The sequence below is a fragment of the Sodiomyces alcalophilus genome (genome assembly GCF_042370955.1).
Source record: "Sodiomyces alcalophilus JCM 7366 unplaced genomic scaffold ACRALscaffold_3, whole genome shotgun sequence".
Lineage (NCBI taxonomy): Eukaryota > Fungi > Ascomycota > Sordariomycetes > Glomerellales > Plectosphaerellaceae > Sodiomyces > Sodiomyces alcalophilus.
In genome coordinates this window covers 591127-610043 of record NW_027263534.1, presented here as the reverse complement: position 1 = coordinate 610043, position 18917 = coordinate 591127, and the positions used below count along the sequence as shown (strand labels likewise).

The window sequence follows — 18917 nt, the reverse complement described above, 5'->3', positions numbered from 1 at the left end:
TATCGGCGTCAGTGAAGATAAGCAAAAGCAATTGGACATAGTGTGAACTTTACGTTACAGACTCTACTAAGTACTGTGTACTTCGGAATAACAAATCACCGAGATTCGCGTCCGCCGAGTCCGACGTGTCTTACGAAGTACTTCGTACGTACCATCAGTATCACCATCGAATCCAGGATCAGGGAACGTGGTGCATCAACAATCGACCTCCAATCCAACCGCCCACCTCTCCGTCGACACGAGTCCCATCTCTACATCAACCGGCACCTCCAATCTGCTCTATAGCTCTCCAAGACGTCGAACATCCCGTACTCCACCATGAAGGTCTCCCTGGGCGTTGCGGCAGCCCTGGCAGGCCTCGCAACAGCAGCCCCCCAACCTCAACCGGCCAATGTCTACGTGCTACAGCCAAACCCCCCGGCGGCCGCCGCAGTCCCATTGATTCCGAGGCAGCTGGCCCGCCTCGTTCTCCTCCAGCGACTCGCCCCAGAAGGCGGCGTCGGGTCGCTGAACGACTTGCCCAACGATCTCTCCGACGACAAGGCCGTCTTCTACCTGAACCAGCTTGGCAAGGCGCCGCAGCCGCTCTTCGACACCGTGGCTTCCGTCGAGCCGTCCCAGCTCCTCATCATGCTGGAGGGCGTCACATCCGATGCCGAGCTAGAGTTGAAGGATGCCCTCGCGGGACACGCCCCTGCGTTCACCGTTTCCGAATCGCCTTCGTCCATGGCCCACCGCGAATTCATCCAGCAGGACCTCCTCTCGGCCGGCGTTTCCCGCTCCGAATGCGAACTGGAAAAGGCCATCAACCCGCTTGACGAGGAATGCTTCAGTGGAAAGGCCTCCGTTGCGTCCTTCGACTTGAAGAAGGTAACGTCTTTCGCCCGCACACCACGAAATCGAAGCCGTTAAAGTGAGAAACTAATCAAATCAAAACCCCCAGGATCCCTCCATCCTATCCTCCCTCATCGACAACGTCGCCCGTCTCCAGCGTCTCGCCGACGTCGGCGAAATGGAAACAACCCTCGTCCTCCTCCCCGAGGCGTCGCGCGCCTCGCCCCTCAACGCCTGGACCTCGACCCGCAGCTCCGCCTCCCGCCGCCAACTCGCCGAGGAAGTCCTAGTCGACGCCGACGCCGAAACCGGCACCTCCGCCGCGCCATCGTCCCTCTTCTCCGCCGTCAGCGAAAAGGGCATCCCGTCGTGCTTCTCCTCCGAGGACAAATGCCAGGCCGCCACGGGCAACTGCTCGGGCCACGGCGCCTGCCGGCCCAAGTACGCCGGCTCGACCAGCTGCTTCACCTGCCACTGCGAGTCCACCGTCTCCGGCTCCGGTTCCGTCACCCACTGGGCCGGCGCCACCTGCGGCAAGGTCGACCTCAGCGGGCCCTTCTGGCTCTTCGCCGGCTTCACAATCTTGATGGTCGGTATCGTCAGCATGTCCATCACCGTGCTTTTCAACCTTGGCGAGGAGAAGCTTCCCGGCGTCATTGGGGCTGGTGTGTCCAAGTCGAAGTAGGAGGATCGTCTTGGCCGGACGAAATGCCCAGGGGGCATGCGGAACGGATCTCCGTCGTACGAACTGGTCGAGTTGCACAGGAGGTAATCAGGGGACAGCCATCTGTATACCATATAATATGGGGGTGTTTTCTCATATCTGGCGTTGACATTGGTAGGACGTCATCTCATGAATTGACAGTTTCTTTTTTTCTTGTTCCTTGGTGTTCCATATCTCGAATGCGCCAGACCATAATATGTCACAGTCGAATCGTCTCATTCCAAGGTTCGATCTTTCAGGGGGTATCACAAAATCACTTCATAAGTCCTCCATCACGCCCCAAGTCAGGGGATAAATATTACACATCCGACTAGCCGCTTACTCCTCTCCCACATCCGACCGCCTATTCGGTGTTGTCCCGAAGCTCTCTAACCCCCTTTCCACAGCCAGCTCGCTCAAACCCGCATTCTGAATCTGCCTGGCGGGAGACGCCCCAGCCTCCAGAGCCGAAGGGCCGACAGCACCACGCCCCCCAAGCGCAGCATTATACTTCCTCCCCGCCTCGTCCAGCAAGCTCTGCACCTCCCCTTCCCTCTTCAGAATCGCCGTCTTCTCGTCCTTCAGTTCGGCCACCCGGGCCCGTTTCTCCCTCAACTCGGCCTCCATGTTCTGCAGCGTCACCCTGAGACCGTCCAGACAGCCCTCCAGCTCCGGCAGCGGCGTGATCTTGGGCGGCGCCTGCAGGAGAGACTCGTCCGGTCGCCGCGCGACCTGCGGCTTGGCAAGCCCGTCCATGCCGCTCCGCGTCTGCGCGGCCTCGAACGCGGCCCTCCGCTCCGCCTCGCTGTCGTCCGAGTCTTCTTCCGAGTTACCCTCCGCCTCCTGGATGCGCTCGGCCATCTCGCGTCTCCGCCGGTCCCGGGCCTCGCGCTCCGCCTTTTTGCCCAGCGACAGGCCGCCGTCTTCGACAAAGTCGTCGAAGCCTTCGCCTAGGTCTTCGTCTTCGGGCACGAGGCGCGTGTCGGAGGATGGTTTGGCGACGATGGGGCCGTCTTCGTATTCGTTTTCGAGCGAGATGAAGCCGTCTTGTTCTTGCTCCTGCGCGAGGCGGGAGCGGCGCTGTTTCCGTTCCTGGATTTGCGCGTCGGTGAGGATGGTGGTCTTGTGGGTGGGGGCGGTGGCGGCGAGGGCGCCGCTGTATTCGCCGTCGTTGACGATGACGGCCCCTTCGAGCTCCGAGGCGTCGAGCTCCATTTCATCGGCGGCCTGGCCGTGCGGTGTTGACACGGACTCGCCCTGTGGTCTTCGCGGGGTCGAGTTTTGCAGTTCGGCCAGGGACTCCTTGCTGTACCTCGGCCGGTCGTCGTCGTCGCTTTCGAAACGTCGTAGCGGTAGGCGCTGGGAGAAGGCCGACGATTTTTTCACAGCACTGTTCTCTAGGGCTTTCTGGCCGAGTGTTGTTGTCTTCTTGGGCGTAGCAGAGGATGCGCCGCCGTTGTCGTCGCTGGTGTCTCGGCTTTGTCCAAACGCAAGCCTCGACGAGGACGAACGCTTTTTCCGGCCTATAGAAGGACGGACCACAACAGGGCCACTGTCATCATCATCGGCGTCGCTTGTCCTCTTGCTCGCGGAGGCATCACCAGCGGTATCGTCGGCGTCGTCACTGATCTTGATACTTTTTCGTAGACCGGATTGTCGGAATGGCTTCTTTATGAATTTCGCTGTCGGTTTCGAATCCGAGGAATCTATGCCGAGCAGATGAAAATTAGCCTTCCCAGCGCAAATTAGTGAAGGGTCTTCGCATGAGAAATGATGCGACTTACCAACTGGCTTCTTCAACGACTCATCTCCAGCTGTGGCTGTGGCAGTGCTGCCAAGCCCTGGTTCGTCGTCATCATCGACTTTGATAACACGCGCCTTTCTTCTTGCAGCAAACGAACTCATGGTGAGAATTTACGTCTGTCGCATCTGTAGGTGGAAGCGCGATCCGAAAGTGAGAAATGGAGCTGCTCTGGATATGACATCGAAGGCTTCTTACATAAGCATAGATATTATTATCAGCACGTGACACAACTCGCCTTCAGTCTGCTTGACCAGTATCTGGGGCTGTCTTGAGCGGACGAGGAAACACGACCAGACGAGACCAACCGATATTAACTCAACTTAGTTTTCATCATCGTCTCCCGAACATGCTGCTCATAATGGCATCATCGCACAAGTTATTCTACTGGAGATGATGGATCTCGCCCTCTGGCGAGTCTACGGCAGAACCCATCGGCAAACAGGCCGTTAGTATGCACAATACCGTAAGTAATCAGCCAAAGGACAGAATATACTACTACGATAGTCTAGTAGCCAGAGACCATTTCAAAGCATCCGCAACCTCTTGCGCAGAACCATACTCAAAACGCCAGAGCTTCTGGATGACATCTCGCACAGGACTGTCCTCCGACACATGAGGATACTCCCCTTGTTGGAGTTTCTGCTGAAGTTCGTCCACCTCGATCGGACCATATGGTAAGGCCCATTCAGTAATCTCGCAAATGGCAGTGCCCAGGGCGAATAGTTCCATTGGAAGGGTGCCTTTAGCATGAGTCTCTTTATCTGGCCCCGGCACCCAATGACGAGGTTCATATACAAAGAGAAGCTCGGGGTAGATGCCTCGTAGACTAGATCCAGCAAAGTCGCAGAGCTTTATACGAAGGTCGTCGAAGACGAGGATGTTTCGAGCCGAGAGATCGCCCCAAATGACACCGCGGTCGTGGATATACTGCAAGGTCTGTGCAAGGTCGGTCGCTACTCTTACGCGACGATCCATAGTCGGGGGTTCATTTCTTTCGATATACTCCCGCAAGTTGCCATGCGGCGCTCTCTCGAGACGTAAAGCCCAGGCCTCCTCGCCGTCTGGTAATAATTCAACGCCCAGGCAGGTGAGAATGCATGGGTGGGAGCCGAGAGCTTTATAGATAGCAGCCTCACGCTTGAACACGTTGCTTGTGTCCTCAGCAAAGGCAGCGCGATCGTACATTTCGCCGTCAAGCCAAAACCCCGCCGCCTTGAGAACGGACTTGGGATCGCCCTTTTCTGCGTACACGATACTGAGGCCTGTTCGGCCGAGGGGCTCCAGTCTGTCCCTGACGGCTTGGCCAGCTTCCCGGTCAGATAGTCGCATCTCGATTGACCAAGATAAACAAATCGGAAACAGAGGGAGCGGCGCGTAAATAGTGATTGTCGGGCGTTATTATGGCCGTTAGAAGCATATAGGTCAACGGAAGGAAAGGGGCTAGGAGACCAGCTCCTAATGCTCTGGAGTGCAAGTAAAGGAGTCGGCTATTCAAACTTGTGCGCTGGCCAAATTGAACGCGCGGCAATGCGTGAGCAGCGAAGCGTTTACGGCATTTCCCCATTGTTTGAACGAAAGTGCGAGAGGAACGGCCGTCTGTGTAACGGGACGGGTAAGGGGCAGGATAAGGGGAAGCACTGCCGTAATTACCAGATAAGAGCTATCGCGAGGCACCGCAATGTCTTATCTTATCTCAGGTACGCCGGCGGGGATGTGCACGGGCCATAAACCTTCACGTGACCGACTTGGAGGAATCAGACTGGAGCGGCACTATAGCGAATTCCATCCATCGCGTCGCAAACTCGAAGCTCTGAAGGTGGAGAGCTCCCAATTCGTCGTCACCTTATAAACACACAGCTTGTCGAACAGTCTCGTCGACATTTTCAGATACCATGGCGCCCGCTCAGCCAGAACTCAAGAAGGTACGAAATGCCGGCTGCTCTTTCAGACCACTGGATCGTCATCCCACGTCGACACTCCGAGATTCTGCACCGGCCATAGAGGGGACGTCAGACTGATACAGAATATAGTACCTCGACAAGAGGCTGTTTGTTCAGCTCAACGGGAGCCGCAAGGTCATTGGCATTCTCCGCGGCTATGATGTGAGTGGTCTTTACTTTCGTCAACCTTTCCCGTTTCCCGCATTCCTGGCTGACGCACTACTTTCTAGGTCTTCCTCAACATCGTTCTTGACGACGCCGTGGAAGAGAAGGATGGTGGAGAGAAGGTGCGGATAGGGATGGTGGTATGTCGAATTCTTGACCCATAACGAACGACTTCTTCACACACATCTGCTCACCAATGCTTGGACAGGTCATCCGCGGTAACTCGGTCGTCATGATGGAAGCTCTCGAGAGGATCGGCGGAGACGAGCGGCAACGATGAAGGAACGGACGAGCGTCAAACCCCCAACGGAGACCGCGAAACGGAGACTCTAGAGGTCTTGCTATTCACATCGGATATCGTACCATGGCGTTATCAGGGCACACTTGGATTCAGCGACACGAATCAAAGGAAAAGGAGCGAGGGTATTTTCAGAGTAGGAATACGGATATTGGCGGGCTTTGCCATGTTGCCCTCCTGATCGGCAGGGATTCAGGTTCCGGGAATCGAAACGGACGAGAAGGTTGTGTGGCCGGTGTTATGGCGGGTTCCTCGCAGCTGAGCTCCTAGCAACGTCAGCTATGGCCTGGGGAGAACACTCTGCCCAGCTGCTGGCGCAGCGAGTCTTTCAAACAGCTGCAGTTTTTCTTTGGAGTTGCCAAGAGAATAATGAGCTGAACAGAGAATTCTCAGGAGGCGATGTGACTCGGTTCCCCAGAATGGCCGACGATCATAGATGACAACGTGCGATATCCAGCAGTCAGCTCAGCTCATCTATAATACATCTCTCCGAATTCCAGGGGTGATCGGCGAATGGACGACAAGACTACTTGCGCGACTGTGATTTCAGGTGAGCTGTCTGTGACTGATTTGACCATATCATCAACGCATTTGAGTGAACCTTTGCAGTATCAGTTCCAAAAGATGCTATCTATACTACAATGTACAGGTGGTGGTGGTCCTCATGGCTGCACGATTCGGACCTGAGCAGAGTTGCATTCACCGTGCCGGGTCTTCGACTACGAATAGGGACACCGATACACCATGCACCCAGGGATATCCCTCCGATGCCCATGATGGGGCTTATCCTGACTGAGCCGGTGTAATTCCCACTTCTCCCAGTCCATCGTCCACAACTACTCGTTCACTTCATGATCACGGGGTGGCCTAGCCATTTACGATCATTTCAGTATCATCATTAGATGCTGTTCTGACCTACCGGATGACCACCATAGGCTGCTGAGCTGCTATTCTGTAGATCCCTCGCCAGCCCCCAGGTTCGCTGGTTCGGCCGAATCACTGACCAGGAAAGCCATCAAGCCCCTCGCCGATCTGACTGACTACTGACAGATGCGACAATCCGACACGGCAGCGATCCTCTTCTCAGCTGACACCATGCGCCGTGTATGCGTATAGAATCCTTCACGGATCATGGGCGGGATAATTTCCGTCCGCTTAGCCAACATGCACGCTGGTAACTCTCGACGCATAATGGGCGGATGGGAGTCAACGAAGCGAGACGGGGTTTAGGGCAACCAAACTCCATGATCGCTTATCATGTAGGGGCCTTTTGTTAGCCTTCCACCTTCTACATCTGGCAAGTCCCCACGGTTGACCTGCAGAAAATGGACTCTTACCACGGCCTAGAGAGATTCTTCACTGGCTGGAGGATTCCGAGCCGTGGGTTTTCTCCACGCGTTTCCCTGCCACCACGCAGCTGAATGACCGGGTCAATTCCCATCCTCTCTGTTGCATCGATCTTGCAGAATGCGTACGATTCTCGTTGAAGCCCAACTTGCCACTGAGACCGTTCTTGTCTCACTAGACGGTGTCCCCAGGGAGGGGAGGGGGTTCGCGGTTCACATATTAATAGGGAGGGCATAGACGCATCCATGGACAAAGGACACGAGGAAGACTTCCCAGTCAAGTCGGCGCAAAACTCGACATTGTCCCACCATGGCCCGTTGGCTTCTTCCCATTGTCGCCGCCGGCGCTGTTGCCGTGTCAGCTGCCCCGTCCGACCTGCCCGTCAAGCTGGAGACGCGGTCCCAAACCAGGTCCCGTCTCGCGAACATTCATGTCAAGCTGGAACGCCAAGTGGACGGGCCCCTCTCCTTCGCCTACGGCCCATGCTCCTCGAATGAGCTTCGCGACATTCACCATACAGTCGTCGTGTCCGAGGTTGAAGACGGCCAGCGGCTCGTCTGGCTCATCCCCGAGGATGCCGATTCGGACGGCTGTCTCACGGCGTGGGCAAGCGACGGCACCCTGATGGGACGCAGCGAGCCGCAGTTGCTGCAGCACCGCTCGCGACGCATGCGCCGGAAGCGCGATGACGGCCAAGGTCCCGAGAGCATCAAGATGAACAACGAGTCGGGTATCGACCCTTATGGCACGTGGTTCGAAGGCGTCAAGTTCCTGGAGAACAAGCAGCCCAAGCCGGTGCACGTCGAACAGGCCAAGGCCAAGGAGATCGCCATCGTGGGCGCGGGCATGTCCGGGCTTATGAGCTGGCTTGTGCTCCACCAGGCCGGCATGTCCAACCTGAGCCTCATCGAGGGCTCGGAGCGGCTCGGCGGCCGCGTGCGCACCGAGTACCTGTCGGGCGGTCCGTTCGACTACTCGTACCAGGAGATGGGACCGATGCGGATCCCGGCCATGTACCACGACCCGGAGACGGGCGAGTCGGCCAACATCACCGACCAGCAGATCCTCTTCCAGCTGACTGACGAGCTCAACCAGCTCAACGACCACGACCCGGACTTCAACGTCGACTGGATCACCTGGGTCGAGTCCCAGCCCAACGCGCTGATGTACTACGACGACTTCAAGCTCTGCGCCACGGGACTGCCCCCCACCCGGGCGCAGATCCAGGCCAACGCCAGCCTCGGCCCGCCGCCCACCGTTCTGCCCCCCTCGGCGCAGGAGCTCCAGGCCCAGGTCGACGCGTACCTCCCGGGCATCGAGTTCACGCGCAAGCTGGCGCACAACATCTTCGAGGCCCACAGCGAGTGGATCCGCACCGGGCTCGACGGGCTGGGCGGCGACGTCTGGTCCGAGTTTGCCTTTATGGTGAACCACCTCGGCGGATCGCTCGACGACGCGAATGCGCTGGGCGGGTTCGGGGGCTCGACGTACTTCTCGAACCTGTACACCAGGATGTACTTTTTGTACGGGAGCTGGAAGACTGTCGACGGCGGGCTGAACCGGCTTCCCTACGCCTTTGGCCCGCTGCTGGAGGCGGCCGAGTCGGAGGGCACGTCGGCGACGCATTTCGGGCGGCGCATCGAGGCGGTCCGGTACGACGAGGGGGAGGGGGACGGCGGCAGGCTGGAGTTTTCGTGGCGAGACTCGTACCTGAGCGACGACTGGCACAGCGCGAGCTACGACTATGCCATCGTGGCGGCGCCGTTCTCGGCGGTGCGGACGTGGCGGCTCCCCGCGCTGCAGGGGCCCATCGCGTCGGCCATCTCGTCGCTCCCGTACCAGACGGCCTGCAAGGTGGCGCTGGAGTTTTCGGAGCGTTTCTGGGAGGACTACGCCAATCCGATTTATGGCGGGTGCGGCACGACCACCGACCAGCCGGGTATCGGGTCGGTGTGCTACCCGAGCTACAACCTCAACGGGACCGGACCGGCGTCGATGCTGGCCAGCTACGCCATTGGGGACTGGGGGGTCCGGTGGCTGGGGCGCAGTGAGGAGGAGCACGTCAAGTACGTGCTGGACGAGATGGTGGAGATTCACGGCGAGCATACCAGGGAGTTGTACACGGGGAAGTATAGGCGGAAGTGCTGGGCGGAGGATTCCCTTGCGGGGGGATGGGCCAATCCTTCGGTCGGCATGCACCAGCTTTTCATGCCGTCCTATCTTGAGACGCACAAGAATGTAAGTCTCCCTTAAATATGGAAGGGATAAATATGGAAGGGAGACTAACGTGCAAAACAGATGATCTTTGTTGGGGAACACACCGGCGTCACGCACGCGTGGGTCGCGCCGGCGGTGGAGACGGGACTCCGGGGAGCCGTGCAGCTTCTCCTGGAGCTCGGGCTGGTGGACGAGGCCAAGGAAGCTGTCGACAAGTGGGCGGGCCGGTGGATCGACATTGTAAGTTTGAGTCCCGAGCGGTGGACATGACGATGGACATGAGAAGCTAACGAGAGGACAGTGAGGCACCGTGTACTTGGATGCTCTTAATCGAGAGGAGCCGAGATGGAAGGATGGGAGGACCAATCTGATATGCCTGTAGATGCAATACTACGCTTGAGTCGGTATACCTTGCGTATGTGGATGGTAGATTCGCCACAATCTCGATCATGTCATCTTTGAGGCGTTCGTCCAGACCCTTCGGTTTCCTCGCCATGTTAACATCGGTATGATGGCATGCATGGGACAGAGGGATGTGCATCATGAGTTGCTGTGTTTTATAGCCACGAGATCGAAAGCTCATGGAGATGCGCGGCGTGCTCGACGGATGTGTATCAGATTAGGTCCTCGCAGACTTCAACGACCAAACTTCGCCTCGGTAGTCTCGACTCTCGCACTCACGCCTTTCCGCTGTTCCACATACCGGCTGTGCGACCATGGTCCAAGGTGGCTTGCCAGTCCAGCGCCGCCTTGACGTCGCCGAGGTGAAATAGGCCTGGCACACAGCCAGGCGTCCCTGAGCTCGGGTTGCCACGAGTTGGTTGGCGAGGATGAGGGCAAGGCGATTCTCGTTTGATCCGTGTGTACGTGTCCGGGCATGGCTGGAAGAGAGCGCAGTCCATCCAGCATGTTTCCCTCGTAAAGAACCCAGCCTCGGGTGTACAGAATCAGAGTCATGGTCAACAAGCCTGGATGCATGGTCTGTCACTGATTTTTATAAGCCATTGGGGTTTGCCGAGTTGGGACAGTTCGTCCTGCGGACTGCTATAAGGCAACCCGTAGGGGGCACTGTTCAACTGCTAAAAATAGCAACAGCCATCTTCTAGGGTCACCCGGGTCGTAGATATATCCTTTGTATAAACCAGAGGACTCGCTGCTGCATCGACACGAACATGCAGACTGCGCTCGCAAGCTCGTTTTGCCATTACCTACGTTCTCGTTGAGTCGATGGACCGTGGATTTCATAGTTCGGAGTGAACTGCTTCAAAAGACGACGGGTAGTATCAGCACAGAAGTCCAAGTGCTGCATGCTTCTGGATGCAGTGGTGAAGGGGGGGTCGTTATCTGCCATGTCAGGCCATACGGGCATAGCAACGATGCACTTTGAAGCCGACAGCCAGGCAGGCAGCAGCCCAACCCGCCAATATGAGGCTATGTCACAGGCAAATTCAAGGGTCCGGATATGCACCGCTTAAGACGACTTTCGGTCCCAGGGGCCGGTCGACCAGTCAAGCTCTGGGCAACGTCTTTTCGTCTCTCGTCTCGAGCGAGCTTCGGCAATCTCAAGATGCCCGGAGAAGTAATCTGGTCTTTAAGACTCGGGCAGTTCCCATTCAAGACGCGAGAGGGAACGAGGGTAGCTTCCAACTCGATATGCATGGGTTCGATTCACGAACATGCGATAGGTGTCGAGAATTTGAAGATCGAGATGCGGTGCTGGGGCACGGCCCGAGATGGAGGCTTAAAACGTTTATGCTTATTAAGCAGGCGTGCTTACGTGTCGGCCCGTAGTGCTTCGGAATGGAATAATAATGCCCCGGAGGCCAGGCGTAGGGTAGGGTATGGGAAGATTTCTCACGCACAATTGACGCCGAGGAATGTTCAATCGTACAAATCACTACGCTGTGACACAGCTGCCGGTCCAGGCCAGTTCAATGATAACCATCATACGATAGACCGGGGACCTTGTCCGTGTGAACACATGGCATTCCGCCCCCCTGGCTTCGGCTTCATCAAATCAATGAGCGGTGACGGTGACGACTCTACCCAGGCACGGCATTTGCCTGGTCCGGCTACGTTCTCCCGCACCTCCTTTACCATGAAGATGCATGTTTTGTACAGATGGTGTTTCGGCTTTCACATGGCATCGACAATCTGTTGACATGCGTCGCCGTCTCGAACCGCACTCGCATTCGTGTCAGCACGGACATCGAGGCGTCATTGAGGCGTCGTCTGTGCAGATGTGGCAGAGGTAATTTCCTTCCTGTCATGGCGGCCAGTAGAGAAGAGAACAGGATACGATACACTGGCTCTCTCTAAAAGGTAGAGGACCTCGCAGTGCTGACCCGAAGGACGTCAACTCAACAACACATCCAAGATGGGTATGTATTTATAAGTTGGACACAACGATGTGTACACAACCGTCTACAACGTATCCAATGTCGATCATGCCGAGTTTGAAAATGCAATGCACAGCAGAGAACGCCCCCACGCCCTGATGGCCCGACGACAGGTGGTCCTGGTCCCTTGAGAACACCGGCCTCTCCCGCTTGGGAGACGTCCGCGTGACCAGCATTCTCTAATTCCATTGTGCCTTTCTCATTTCCCCTCTAGCTTCGGCAAAAGCCAATAGTTCGCCAATGGCAGAGGTAGCCATGGTATCCGCAATGGCCAAGCACATTGTCTTCTCGTCCCCCTAAAGGACGCTACTTGGAACGGTCTCTTCCACGACGGACGCCGTCGATGGCATGTTCCGCTGCTCGCGTGCTCCATGATGCATCATTCTTCGTGTTAGAATGACTCGTGGGGTTTACCAAGAGATTACGTTGTAATGCCGGCGAACTGTAGAACTGCAGAAGAGAATCTCTGACGGTTCCAGAATCTTGTCGTTTGATAACATCTGAAATCATACGATGGAATGCCACTCGTCCTGCCGGCCATGCTATACCCCTGTTCCCTTGGCGTTTCCCGAGGCACTTGGGGCGCAAGTGTGGAATTTTCAAGTCGGAACAATGCTATTGCTTGCCAATGAGCGATGGTAGGGACAAGAAACAAGAAATCCCCTATCTAGACATGCAAATTCGGTCGCGACTTGGACTTGCCTTTAATTACTGTCTACAGCAGAGCCGTACGATGTGATGGAGTAGTGGTGAGTATCTATCTGTATGATTTTTAGTCGTATTGTATATCATCTAGCCCTCCCCATGTTCATCGCCCGCCATTACCCTGACCATCTTTATCTTTTCGACTTGAAGTATAGACAAAAAGCATAGCTCTTGATTTTTTCTTCTTTTTTTTCTCTTTTTTCTCTCCGAGTCTATCACGATACGACGCCGACAGCCAGCCCATGGCTCTATCATACAAACAATCCGTCCTGGTAAAGGGCTCGATCCCCGACCTCCGGAAACATGGCGAGACCATCGCCAAGCTGTTCTACTCCGACATGCTCCGAGGCCACCCGGAACTGCAAGTGCTCTTCAACACCGCCAACCAGGCCACGGGAAGGCAACCTCGCGCGCTGACGTCGCTGATCCTCGCCTTCGCCGCCAACCTGAACCACACCAGCGAGCTCGTCCCCCGCCTCGAGCGCGTCTGCAACAAGCACTGCTCCCTCGGCATCCGCCCGGAACACTACGACATTGTCGGCAAATACCTCCTGCAGGCCTTTGCCCAGGTGCTCGGCCGGGCCTGGACCCCGGACCTCCACGCCGCCTGGTCCCACGCCTACGCCGTCCTGTCCCGCATGCTCATCGGCCGCGAGGCCCAACTATACCGCGAATTCGCCGCCGACACCGCCACCACCACTACCACAGCACACCACCGCCACGACGCCGCATCAATACGAACGACCGCTACCACCAACGGCAACGCCCCCGGCGCCTGGACCGGATGGCGGCCCTTTCGAATCGACAAGAGGGTGGACGAGGCCGACGACATGGTCTCGTTCTACCTGTACCCCGTCGACGGGCGGCGTCTCCCCCTGTTCCGACCAGGCCAGTACGTATCGCTCCGCGTCGAGGTGCCCGAGCTCGGCGGCCGGCCACAGATGAGGCAGTACGCGCTCTCGGAGGCACCGCGGCCGGATTACTACCGCGTCACCGTGCGGCGGGACATGGGCCAGCTTGTCAGCGGGGAAGGGACATCAGGCGGTGTTCGGGTGAGCAGCATCAACGGCGGGGCCAGGGACGACATGCGCAAGTACCGACCCGGCGTGGTGTCGAACCTGCTCCTGGACGACAAGTGGCCCGGCGACACGGTGGAGCTGTCGCACCCGGCGGGCGATTTCTGGGTCGACGAGGACGCGCTGGAGGCCGGGCGGTCGTTGCCGCTGGTGCTGGTTTCGGCGGGGATCGGGGCCGCGCCGCTCATGGCCATGTTCAACGGGTCGGTGGCGGCCGAGTCGCCTGTGCCGTCGAGGGCGGGGACCCCGACTACGCCGTCGGGCAAGTCGTCGTCGTCGGTGCGAGAGCGGCCGATTAGCTGGGTGCACTGGTCGGCGTCGTCGCCACGGGGGGCGGCGGGACGGGCGGCGAAGAGGACAGCACCGTTCCAGGAACATGTGCGTCAGGTGGCTGGCGGGCGGACAAACATGTCGGCGCACTTTTTCCAGAGCAGGGTGGCGGAGATGGACGAGTTTGAGGCGGACCGGGACGAGACGGAGCGCGACCTCATGGCGCTGCGCATGGACTTGGCCAGTTTGGCTGAGGCGCCTGAGACGCCGCTTCACCTCGACCACGGCGCCGCGCTGTACTACATCTGTGGTCCCGAGGCGTTTATGGAGGAGACGGGGAGGTTCCTGGCCGAGAGGGGGGTGGACAGGACGCGGGTCAAGTTTGAGTGGTTTACCACTGGTGATCCGGCCGAGAAGGTGGTGGTGTGAGGATAAATAGGACTGGTTTGACTGGACGAGGAGCGGGATAGACAAAACTAGATTGGAGAACAGCGGCACGGGACCAGGAAAGATGGAGTTGGGATTGACTGGGGATAATTCAGATACCGCTTATTTACTTACCTCTGGCTTACCTTTGCCGTCGCTGGCATACACGAGAAGCATTAATTACTTTTATTCAGTCATCGTAAAAAGATGATTATAAATTTGCATGATATCGTCTTGTAGAAAATTTCTACGAAGAAGTGGGAGATTTAAGTCGAAGTAATCATGGTCAAAGAAAAAGAAAAACAACAAAAAGAAGAAAAAAGGCCCTTAATAATCGAGTCCTGTGAAATGTGGTGATGATTTGCAGCACAAATCTTGGTGTTGAGGTTCACCCCTTTTGACCTTGAATTTCTCTTCTCCTATTGGCGCGGGTAAATGTACGGATAAAATGCAACGGTGAGCACCGTGCGGCAGTTTTAGCGAGCATGTAACGCTATCGGGGCTCCCGTTGCAGCGCCCCCACGTGCCAGCTCCCTGGTAAAACAACCCCCGTATTAGGCTGAACGAACCCCCCAAGATAGCAGGAGAAGCGGGGCCCGCGGCGGTCGCTACCAGGGTCGAGGCCTTGCTTACCCCACTTCTTTACGTCAGACGAGCAACTGGTTTCACCTGCACCTCGGGATTTGGTTACGAATAGCTACTAACACCAGTGACGGGGTGGGGGAGGGGGGTTCAATGGGAATGGGAGGACGGGAAAAAGGAAGGTTAAAAAAGGCAAAAGGGAAGAATGGAAAGGGAGACGAAGGAAAATGAAAAATTCAAGGCGTGGGGAAGAATGGGAGACACGGGTGGAAGTCGAGATCACGAGGGCTAACAGAGAATTCGACGGTTAATTTCTTTTCTCCCTTCCTCCAGACACCATCTTAATAATAGCTTCCTTCTCCTCTTCCCCTCACTACCGGTGTTCTACCTCCTCCGATCATCTAATATCTTCCCTCTTCCCGTTACTCTCATCTACACGTCACTCCATTCCATCTCCTCCATCTGTCTCCTCTACCTCCTCTACCTCTACCTCCTCCATCTTAACTGGTCTACGAATATCTTCTTGCAGCCAACTCTCAACATCTGCGCCGACATCACCACGAAGAATCATCCTATCCAGAGCTTCCTGGGCCTCCAGTCACCAATTGACCCAGTCACCTTTGACCACCGCGAGTTAGACCTCCACCGGTCCCTCCAAACGAAAGACGACACCCGTCTCCTTTACGACCTCTCCTCACCTAATACACACATACCCACAATGGCCAGCTCCCAGTCGCAGCCCGCCGTCAAGGGCCAAAGCAACCTCTCCTTCATCCTCAACAAGCCCCTCGACGTCACCTTCCAAGAACGCCCCATCCCCACCCTCTCCTCCCCCCACGACGTCCTCGTGGCCGTCAACTACACCGGCATCTGCGGCTCCGACGTGCACTACTACGACCACGGCGCCATCGGCCACTTTGTCGTCAAGGAACCCATGGTGCTCGGCCACGAGTCGGCCGGCACCGTCGTCCAGGTGGGATCCGCCGTCAAGACCCTCCGCCCGGGCGACCGCGTGGCCCTCGAGCCGGGCTACCCCTGCCGCCGCTGCGGGCCCTGCCTGGCCGGCCACTACAACCTGTGCCCGGACATGGTCTTCGCCGCCACCCCGCCCTATCACGGCACCCTGACGGGCTTCTGGTCCGCCCCGGCCGACTTTTGCTACAAGCTGCCCGACGCCGTCACCCTGCGCGAGGGCGCCCTGATCGAGCCGCTCGCCGTCGCCGTGCACATTGTGCGCCAGGCCAACGTGACCCCCGGCAGCTCCGTCGTCGTCATGGGCGCCGGCCCCGTCGGCCTGCTCTGCGCCGCCGTCGCCCGCGCCTACGGCGCCTCCGTCGTCGCGTCCGTCGACATTCTCCAGTCCAAGCTCGACATGGCCCGCCAGCTGGCCGCCACCCACACCTACCTCTCCCGCCGCGTCTCGCCCGAGGAGAACGCCAAGTCCATCTGCGACCTCATCGGCCTGCCCCAGGGCGCCGACGTCGTCATTGACGCCAGCGGCGCGGAGCCGTCCATCCAGACCAGCCTGCACGCCGTCCGCATGGGCGGCACCTACGTCCAGGGCGGCATGGGCAAGAGCGACATCAACTTCCCCATCATGGCCCTCTGCCTGAAGGAGGTCACCGCCAAGGGCAGCTTCCGCTACGGGCCCGGCGATTACAAGCTGGCCATTGAGCTCGTGGCCGCCGGCAAGGTCGACGTCAAGGCGCTCATCTCCGAGGTTGTGAGCTTTAAGGATGCCGAGGCGGCCTTTAAGAAGGTCAAGGAGGGCAAGGTTATTAAGATTTTGATTGCCGGTCCTAATGAGAAGCTCGAGAAGCTGTAAGCTTTTATGGAGGAACGGGGAGAGGGACGAGTTGTTGGATAGGATGGCGACTGCTAAGATAGGGGCAACCGAGGAGGCAAGTTGTTTCGGCGATACCTGATGCTGCTGGCGTTGAATGTTTGATAAGGTGATGACATTGGACAAGGTGACATACCGTACAAGTCCTACGAGAATAGATTACAATAACGAGAAACATTACCACCGGTCGGCCATTTGAAGTGAATGAAGCAAAGGGCGATCATCTCATCGTATATACACTACATACCGCCATCCACCAGCGCAACTCACCCACCCGTCCACCACTACATCTTGCTAGGCAGGCGAATGCCGCCATCCAGCCTTAGAACCGTGCCGTTCAACATGACATTCTCAATGACATGCCTCACCACGTCGGCAAACTCGTCGGGCCGACCCAGCCGCCGGGGAAACTCCAGGGCGCCCTCGAGGCTCTTGCGCACCTTGGGCGCCATGAGCTTGGCCATGGGCGACTCGAAGATGCCCGGCGCGATGGCCACCACGCGCACGCCGTGCCTCGCCAGCTCGCGCGCCATCGGGAGCGCCATGGACGCCACGGCGCCCTTGCTGGCCGCGTAGGCCGTCTGGCCTCTCTGGCCCTCGTAGGCGGCGACCGAGGAGACCATGACGATGACGCCGCGCTCGCCGTCCTCGTCCGAGGCGGGCGGGGAGATCAAGTGGGGTAGGGACTGGCGGATGAGGTCCAGGGTGCCGCGGAGGTTGACGGATAGGACGAGGTCGAAGGCGGAGAGGGGGGTGGGTGTGCCATCCCTGTCGAGGAGCTGGAATCAATGAGCATATTGTTTATGTCTTGCATGCAGGCAGGGGAATAATGAATGAGTTAATAACGACAGGAGTAGCAAGTTCTTGGCCGCATTGCATATATGCATCGACATATCAAGTCTGGGAAACGCACCATGGTCGGATTGGCGATGCCGGCGACCGGAATGACGCCGCCCAGGGGTTTGCCTGATTCCCTGGCCCACGAGGTCGCTCCCTCGACGGCGGCGGCGATGCTGTCCGTGTCGGTGACGTCGCAGGCGAAGAAACGGGCCGAGGAAGACCCGACGGCGCGGAGGGTGTCCTGGCCGTTTTCCTCGTTGAGGTCGAGGACCGCGACGTTTGCTCCGTTTTTGCAGAGGTCCTCCACGCAGGCGCGGCCGAGGCCGGACGCTCTATTCGCGATGAGGGGTTAGTGAGCATGTCCTCATGGACATAAGGAGAGAGGGTAGGTGTGTGGGAAGAAGGGTCCGGAGGGTGTGGTGAGTGCTATGAGTGAGTGTACGAACCCGCCCGAGACGATAAAGGTCCTGCCTTTGATTTTCATAATGGGGAATGTGAACGGCCGTATCGTGATGCTGCTGATGCGTCTTTTGGCTGATGTGTAACGTTGACGGTTTGTCTTGTTTGCTGATGTTGGACCTCGGGTGCTGTGGAATTGGGCAGCGCGGCCTGTTCAGTGGCCTGCGTCCCAAAGCAGCCCCTGGAGCAACCTTACACCACTGTACGTAGCCCCTGAGAGCCGCTAACCGAGACCCTACGCATGTGATATCTGGCTCCTGTATATGTATGACCCTGCGAACTCCACGCTGATAAACACACGGAAATCAGCAACTATTCATTCATTATCGAACACGTATGATCACTGCTCCCAAAGTATTTCTCTTCTCCTATTTCTCGTGGTTTCTTCACTCCCCTCCTACGGTAATTAGAGAGTAAGGCTCTTAAACGTCATATTCCCCATCGTAGTTGGAACGCAACATCTACACTTTGTTCTCCTTCTCTCTTCAAACATCTTTCTTATACCATCCGACCATTTACGCATGTCAACCACCACTATCTGAGGTCCTATTGTAACAGCGACCGTTGCTACTGATTCGAGTCGTGGCTCAGTCGCGATGGCTGGTGGCTGGGTGGCTGTGCGTAACGTAACGTTGGGCAGGTCAGGTGACCTGCAAACAGCTTATCAACCGTGAACCGTCAAAAACGGTACTTTCATTCTTTCACCTTTCACACCGAGGCTTCGCCATCCAGTGACAGAGCGATATGACAGAATAATGCCAGTCCATGATGAAACCGTTTGCCTTTGACCATCAGGTCCGTTGTCCGAGTGTTGCCCCAGTAAACTTGGAGAAGCAAACATGTCGAGTTTGTTGACTCTGTACCTTAGTTCCAACAGCCAGGCATGTGACGCAAGATGACAGCCTCGGGTACTTATACCGTGTATAGATACAGGAATAAAGCTCCGTCTTTGTACTCCGTGTCTTACTAAGCCGCCAAGCATTCGTCTTGGATCTCCGTATTCGAAAGC

The 18917-nt window shown here is 57.2% G+C and overlaps 10 protein-coding genes across 10 annotated transcripts; 5 read left to right on the top strand and 5 right to left on the bottom strand.

Annotated features, from left to right (window-relative positions):
- Window positions 1-168: 168 nt before the first annotated feature.
- ACRALDRAFT_1080843 (uncharacterized protein) lies at window positions 169-1742 on the top strand. The gene is made up of 2 exons (XM_071019080.1): window positions 169-870; window positions 944-1742. The coding sequence occupies exons 1-2, from the start codon at window positions 319-321 to the stop codon at window positions 1517-1519; spliced, it is 1128 nt and encodes a 375-aa protein (XP_070875723.1). The 5' UTR covers window positions 169-318; the 3' UTR covers window positions 1520-1742.
- A 20-nt stretch (window positions 1743-1762) lies between these two features.
- On the bottom strand, window positions 1763-3455 carry ACRALDRAFT_1075560 (uncharacterized protein). Its single transcript, XM_071018398.1, has 2 exons — window positions 3322-3455; window positions 1763-3243 (listed from the first exon to the last, which is right to left on the bottom strand). The coding sequence occupies exons 1-2, from the start codon at window positions 3440-3442 to the stop codon at window positions 1877-1879; spliced, it is 1488 nt and encodes a 495-aa protein (XP_070875722.1). The 5' UTR covers window positions 3443-3455; the 3' UTR covers window positions 1763-1876.
- Window positions 3456-3693: 238 nt separating this feature from the next.
- ACRALDRAFT_1062392 (uncharacterized protein) lies at window positions 3694-4294 on the bottom strand. The gene has a single exon (XM_071016601.1). The coding sequence runs from the start codon at window positions 4068-4070 to the stop codon at window positions 3837-3839; it is 234 nt and encodes a 77-aa protein (XP_070875721.1). The 5' UTR covers window positions 4071-4294; the 3' UTR covers window positions 3694-3836.
- Window positions 4295-5135: 841 nt separating this feature from the next.
- On the top strand, window positions 5136-6294 carry ACRALDRAFT_1041185 (uncharacterized protein). Its single transcript, XM_071015210.1, has 4 exons — window positions 5136-5263; window positions 5372-5443; window positions 5512-5586; window positions 5655-6294. The coding sequence occupies exons 1-4, from the start codon at window positions 5234-5236 to the stop codon at window positions 5724-5726; spliced, it is 249 nt and encodes an 82-aa protein (XP_070875720.1). The 5' UTR covers window positions 5136-5233; the 3' UTR covers window positions 5727-6294.
- ACRALDRAFT_2018367 (uncharacterized protein) lies at window positions 6215-7185 on the bottom strand (the record flags this gene model as incomplete). Its single annotated transcript, XM_071019934.1, has 9 exons — window positions 6215-6345; window positions 6392-6427; window positions 6495-6559; window positions 6593-6611; window positions 6660-6743; window positions 6793-6831; window positions 6909-6995; window positions 7030-7060; window positions 7105-7185. The coding sequence occupies 9 exons, from the start codon at window positions 7183-7185 to the stop codon at window positions 6215-6217; spliced, it is 573 nt and encodes a 190-aa protein (XP_070875719.1).
- A 215-nt stretch (window positions 7186-7400) lies between these two features.
- ACRALDRAFT_2101735 (uncharacterized protein) lies at window positions 7401-9578 on the top strand (the record flags this gene model as incomplete). The annotated part of the gene is made up of 2 exons (XM_071023073.1): window positions 7401-9329; window positions 9390-9578. 2 exons carry the CDS (start codon window positions 7401-7403, stop codon window positions 9576-9578), a joined length of 2118 nt encoding a protein of 705 aa, XP_070875718.1.
- A 2990-nt stretch (window positions 9579-12568) lies between these two features.
- On the top strand, window positions 12569-14380 carry ACRALDRAFT_1041179 (uncharacterized protein). The gene is made up of 3 exons (XM_071015209.1): window positions 12569-13464; window positions 13507-13767; window positions 13843-14380. The coding sequence occupies exons 1-3, from the start codon at window positions 12655-12657 to the stop codon at window positions 14185-14187; spliced, it is 1416 nt and encodes a 471-aa protein (XP_070875717.1). The 5' UTR covers window positions 12569-12654; the 3' UTR covers window positions 14188-14380.
- Window positions 14381-15484: 1104 nt separating this feature from the next.
- Window positions 15485-16591, top strand: ACRALDRAFT_1030443 (uncharacterized protein; the record flags this gene model as incomplete). Its single annotated transcript, XM_071014894.1, has 1 exon — window positions 15485-16591. One exon carries the CDS (start codon window positions 15485-15487, stop codon window positions 16589-16591), a length of 1107 nt encoding a protein of 368 aa, XP_070875716.1.
- A 302-nt stretch (window positions 16592-16893) lies between these two features.
- ACRALDRAFT_1030710 (uncharacterized protein) lies at window positions 16894-17933 on the bottom strand (the record flags this gene model as incomplete). The annotated part of the gene is made up of 3 exons (XM_071014899.1): window positions 16894-17388; window positions 17523-17781; window positions 17896-17933. 3 exons carry the CDS (start codon window positions 17931-17933, stop codon window positions 16894-16896), a joined length of 792 nt encoding a protein of 263 aa, XP_070875715.1.
- Window positions 17934-18310: 377 nt separating this feature from the next.
- On the bottom strand, window positions 18311-18789 carry ACRALDRAFT_1062389 (uncharacterized protein). The gene has a single exon (XM_071016600.1). The coding sequence runs from the start codon at window positions 18747-18749 to the stop codon at window positions 18573-18575; it is 177 nt and encodes a 58-aa protein (XP_070875714.1). The 5' UTR covers window positions 18750-18789; the 3' UTR covers window positions 18311-18572.
- Window positions 18790-18917: the final 128 nt, after the last annotated feature.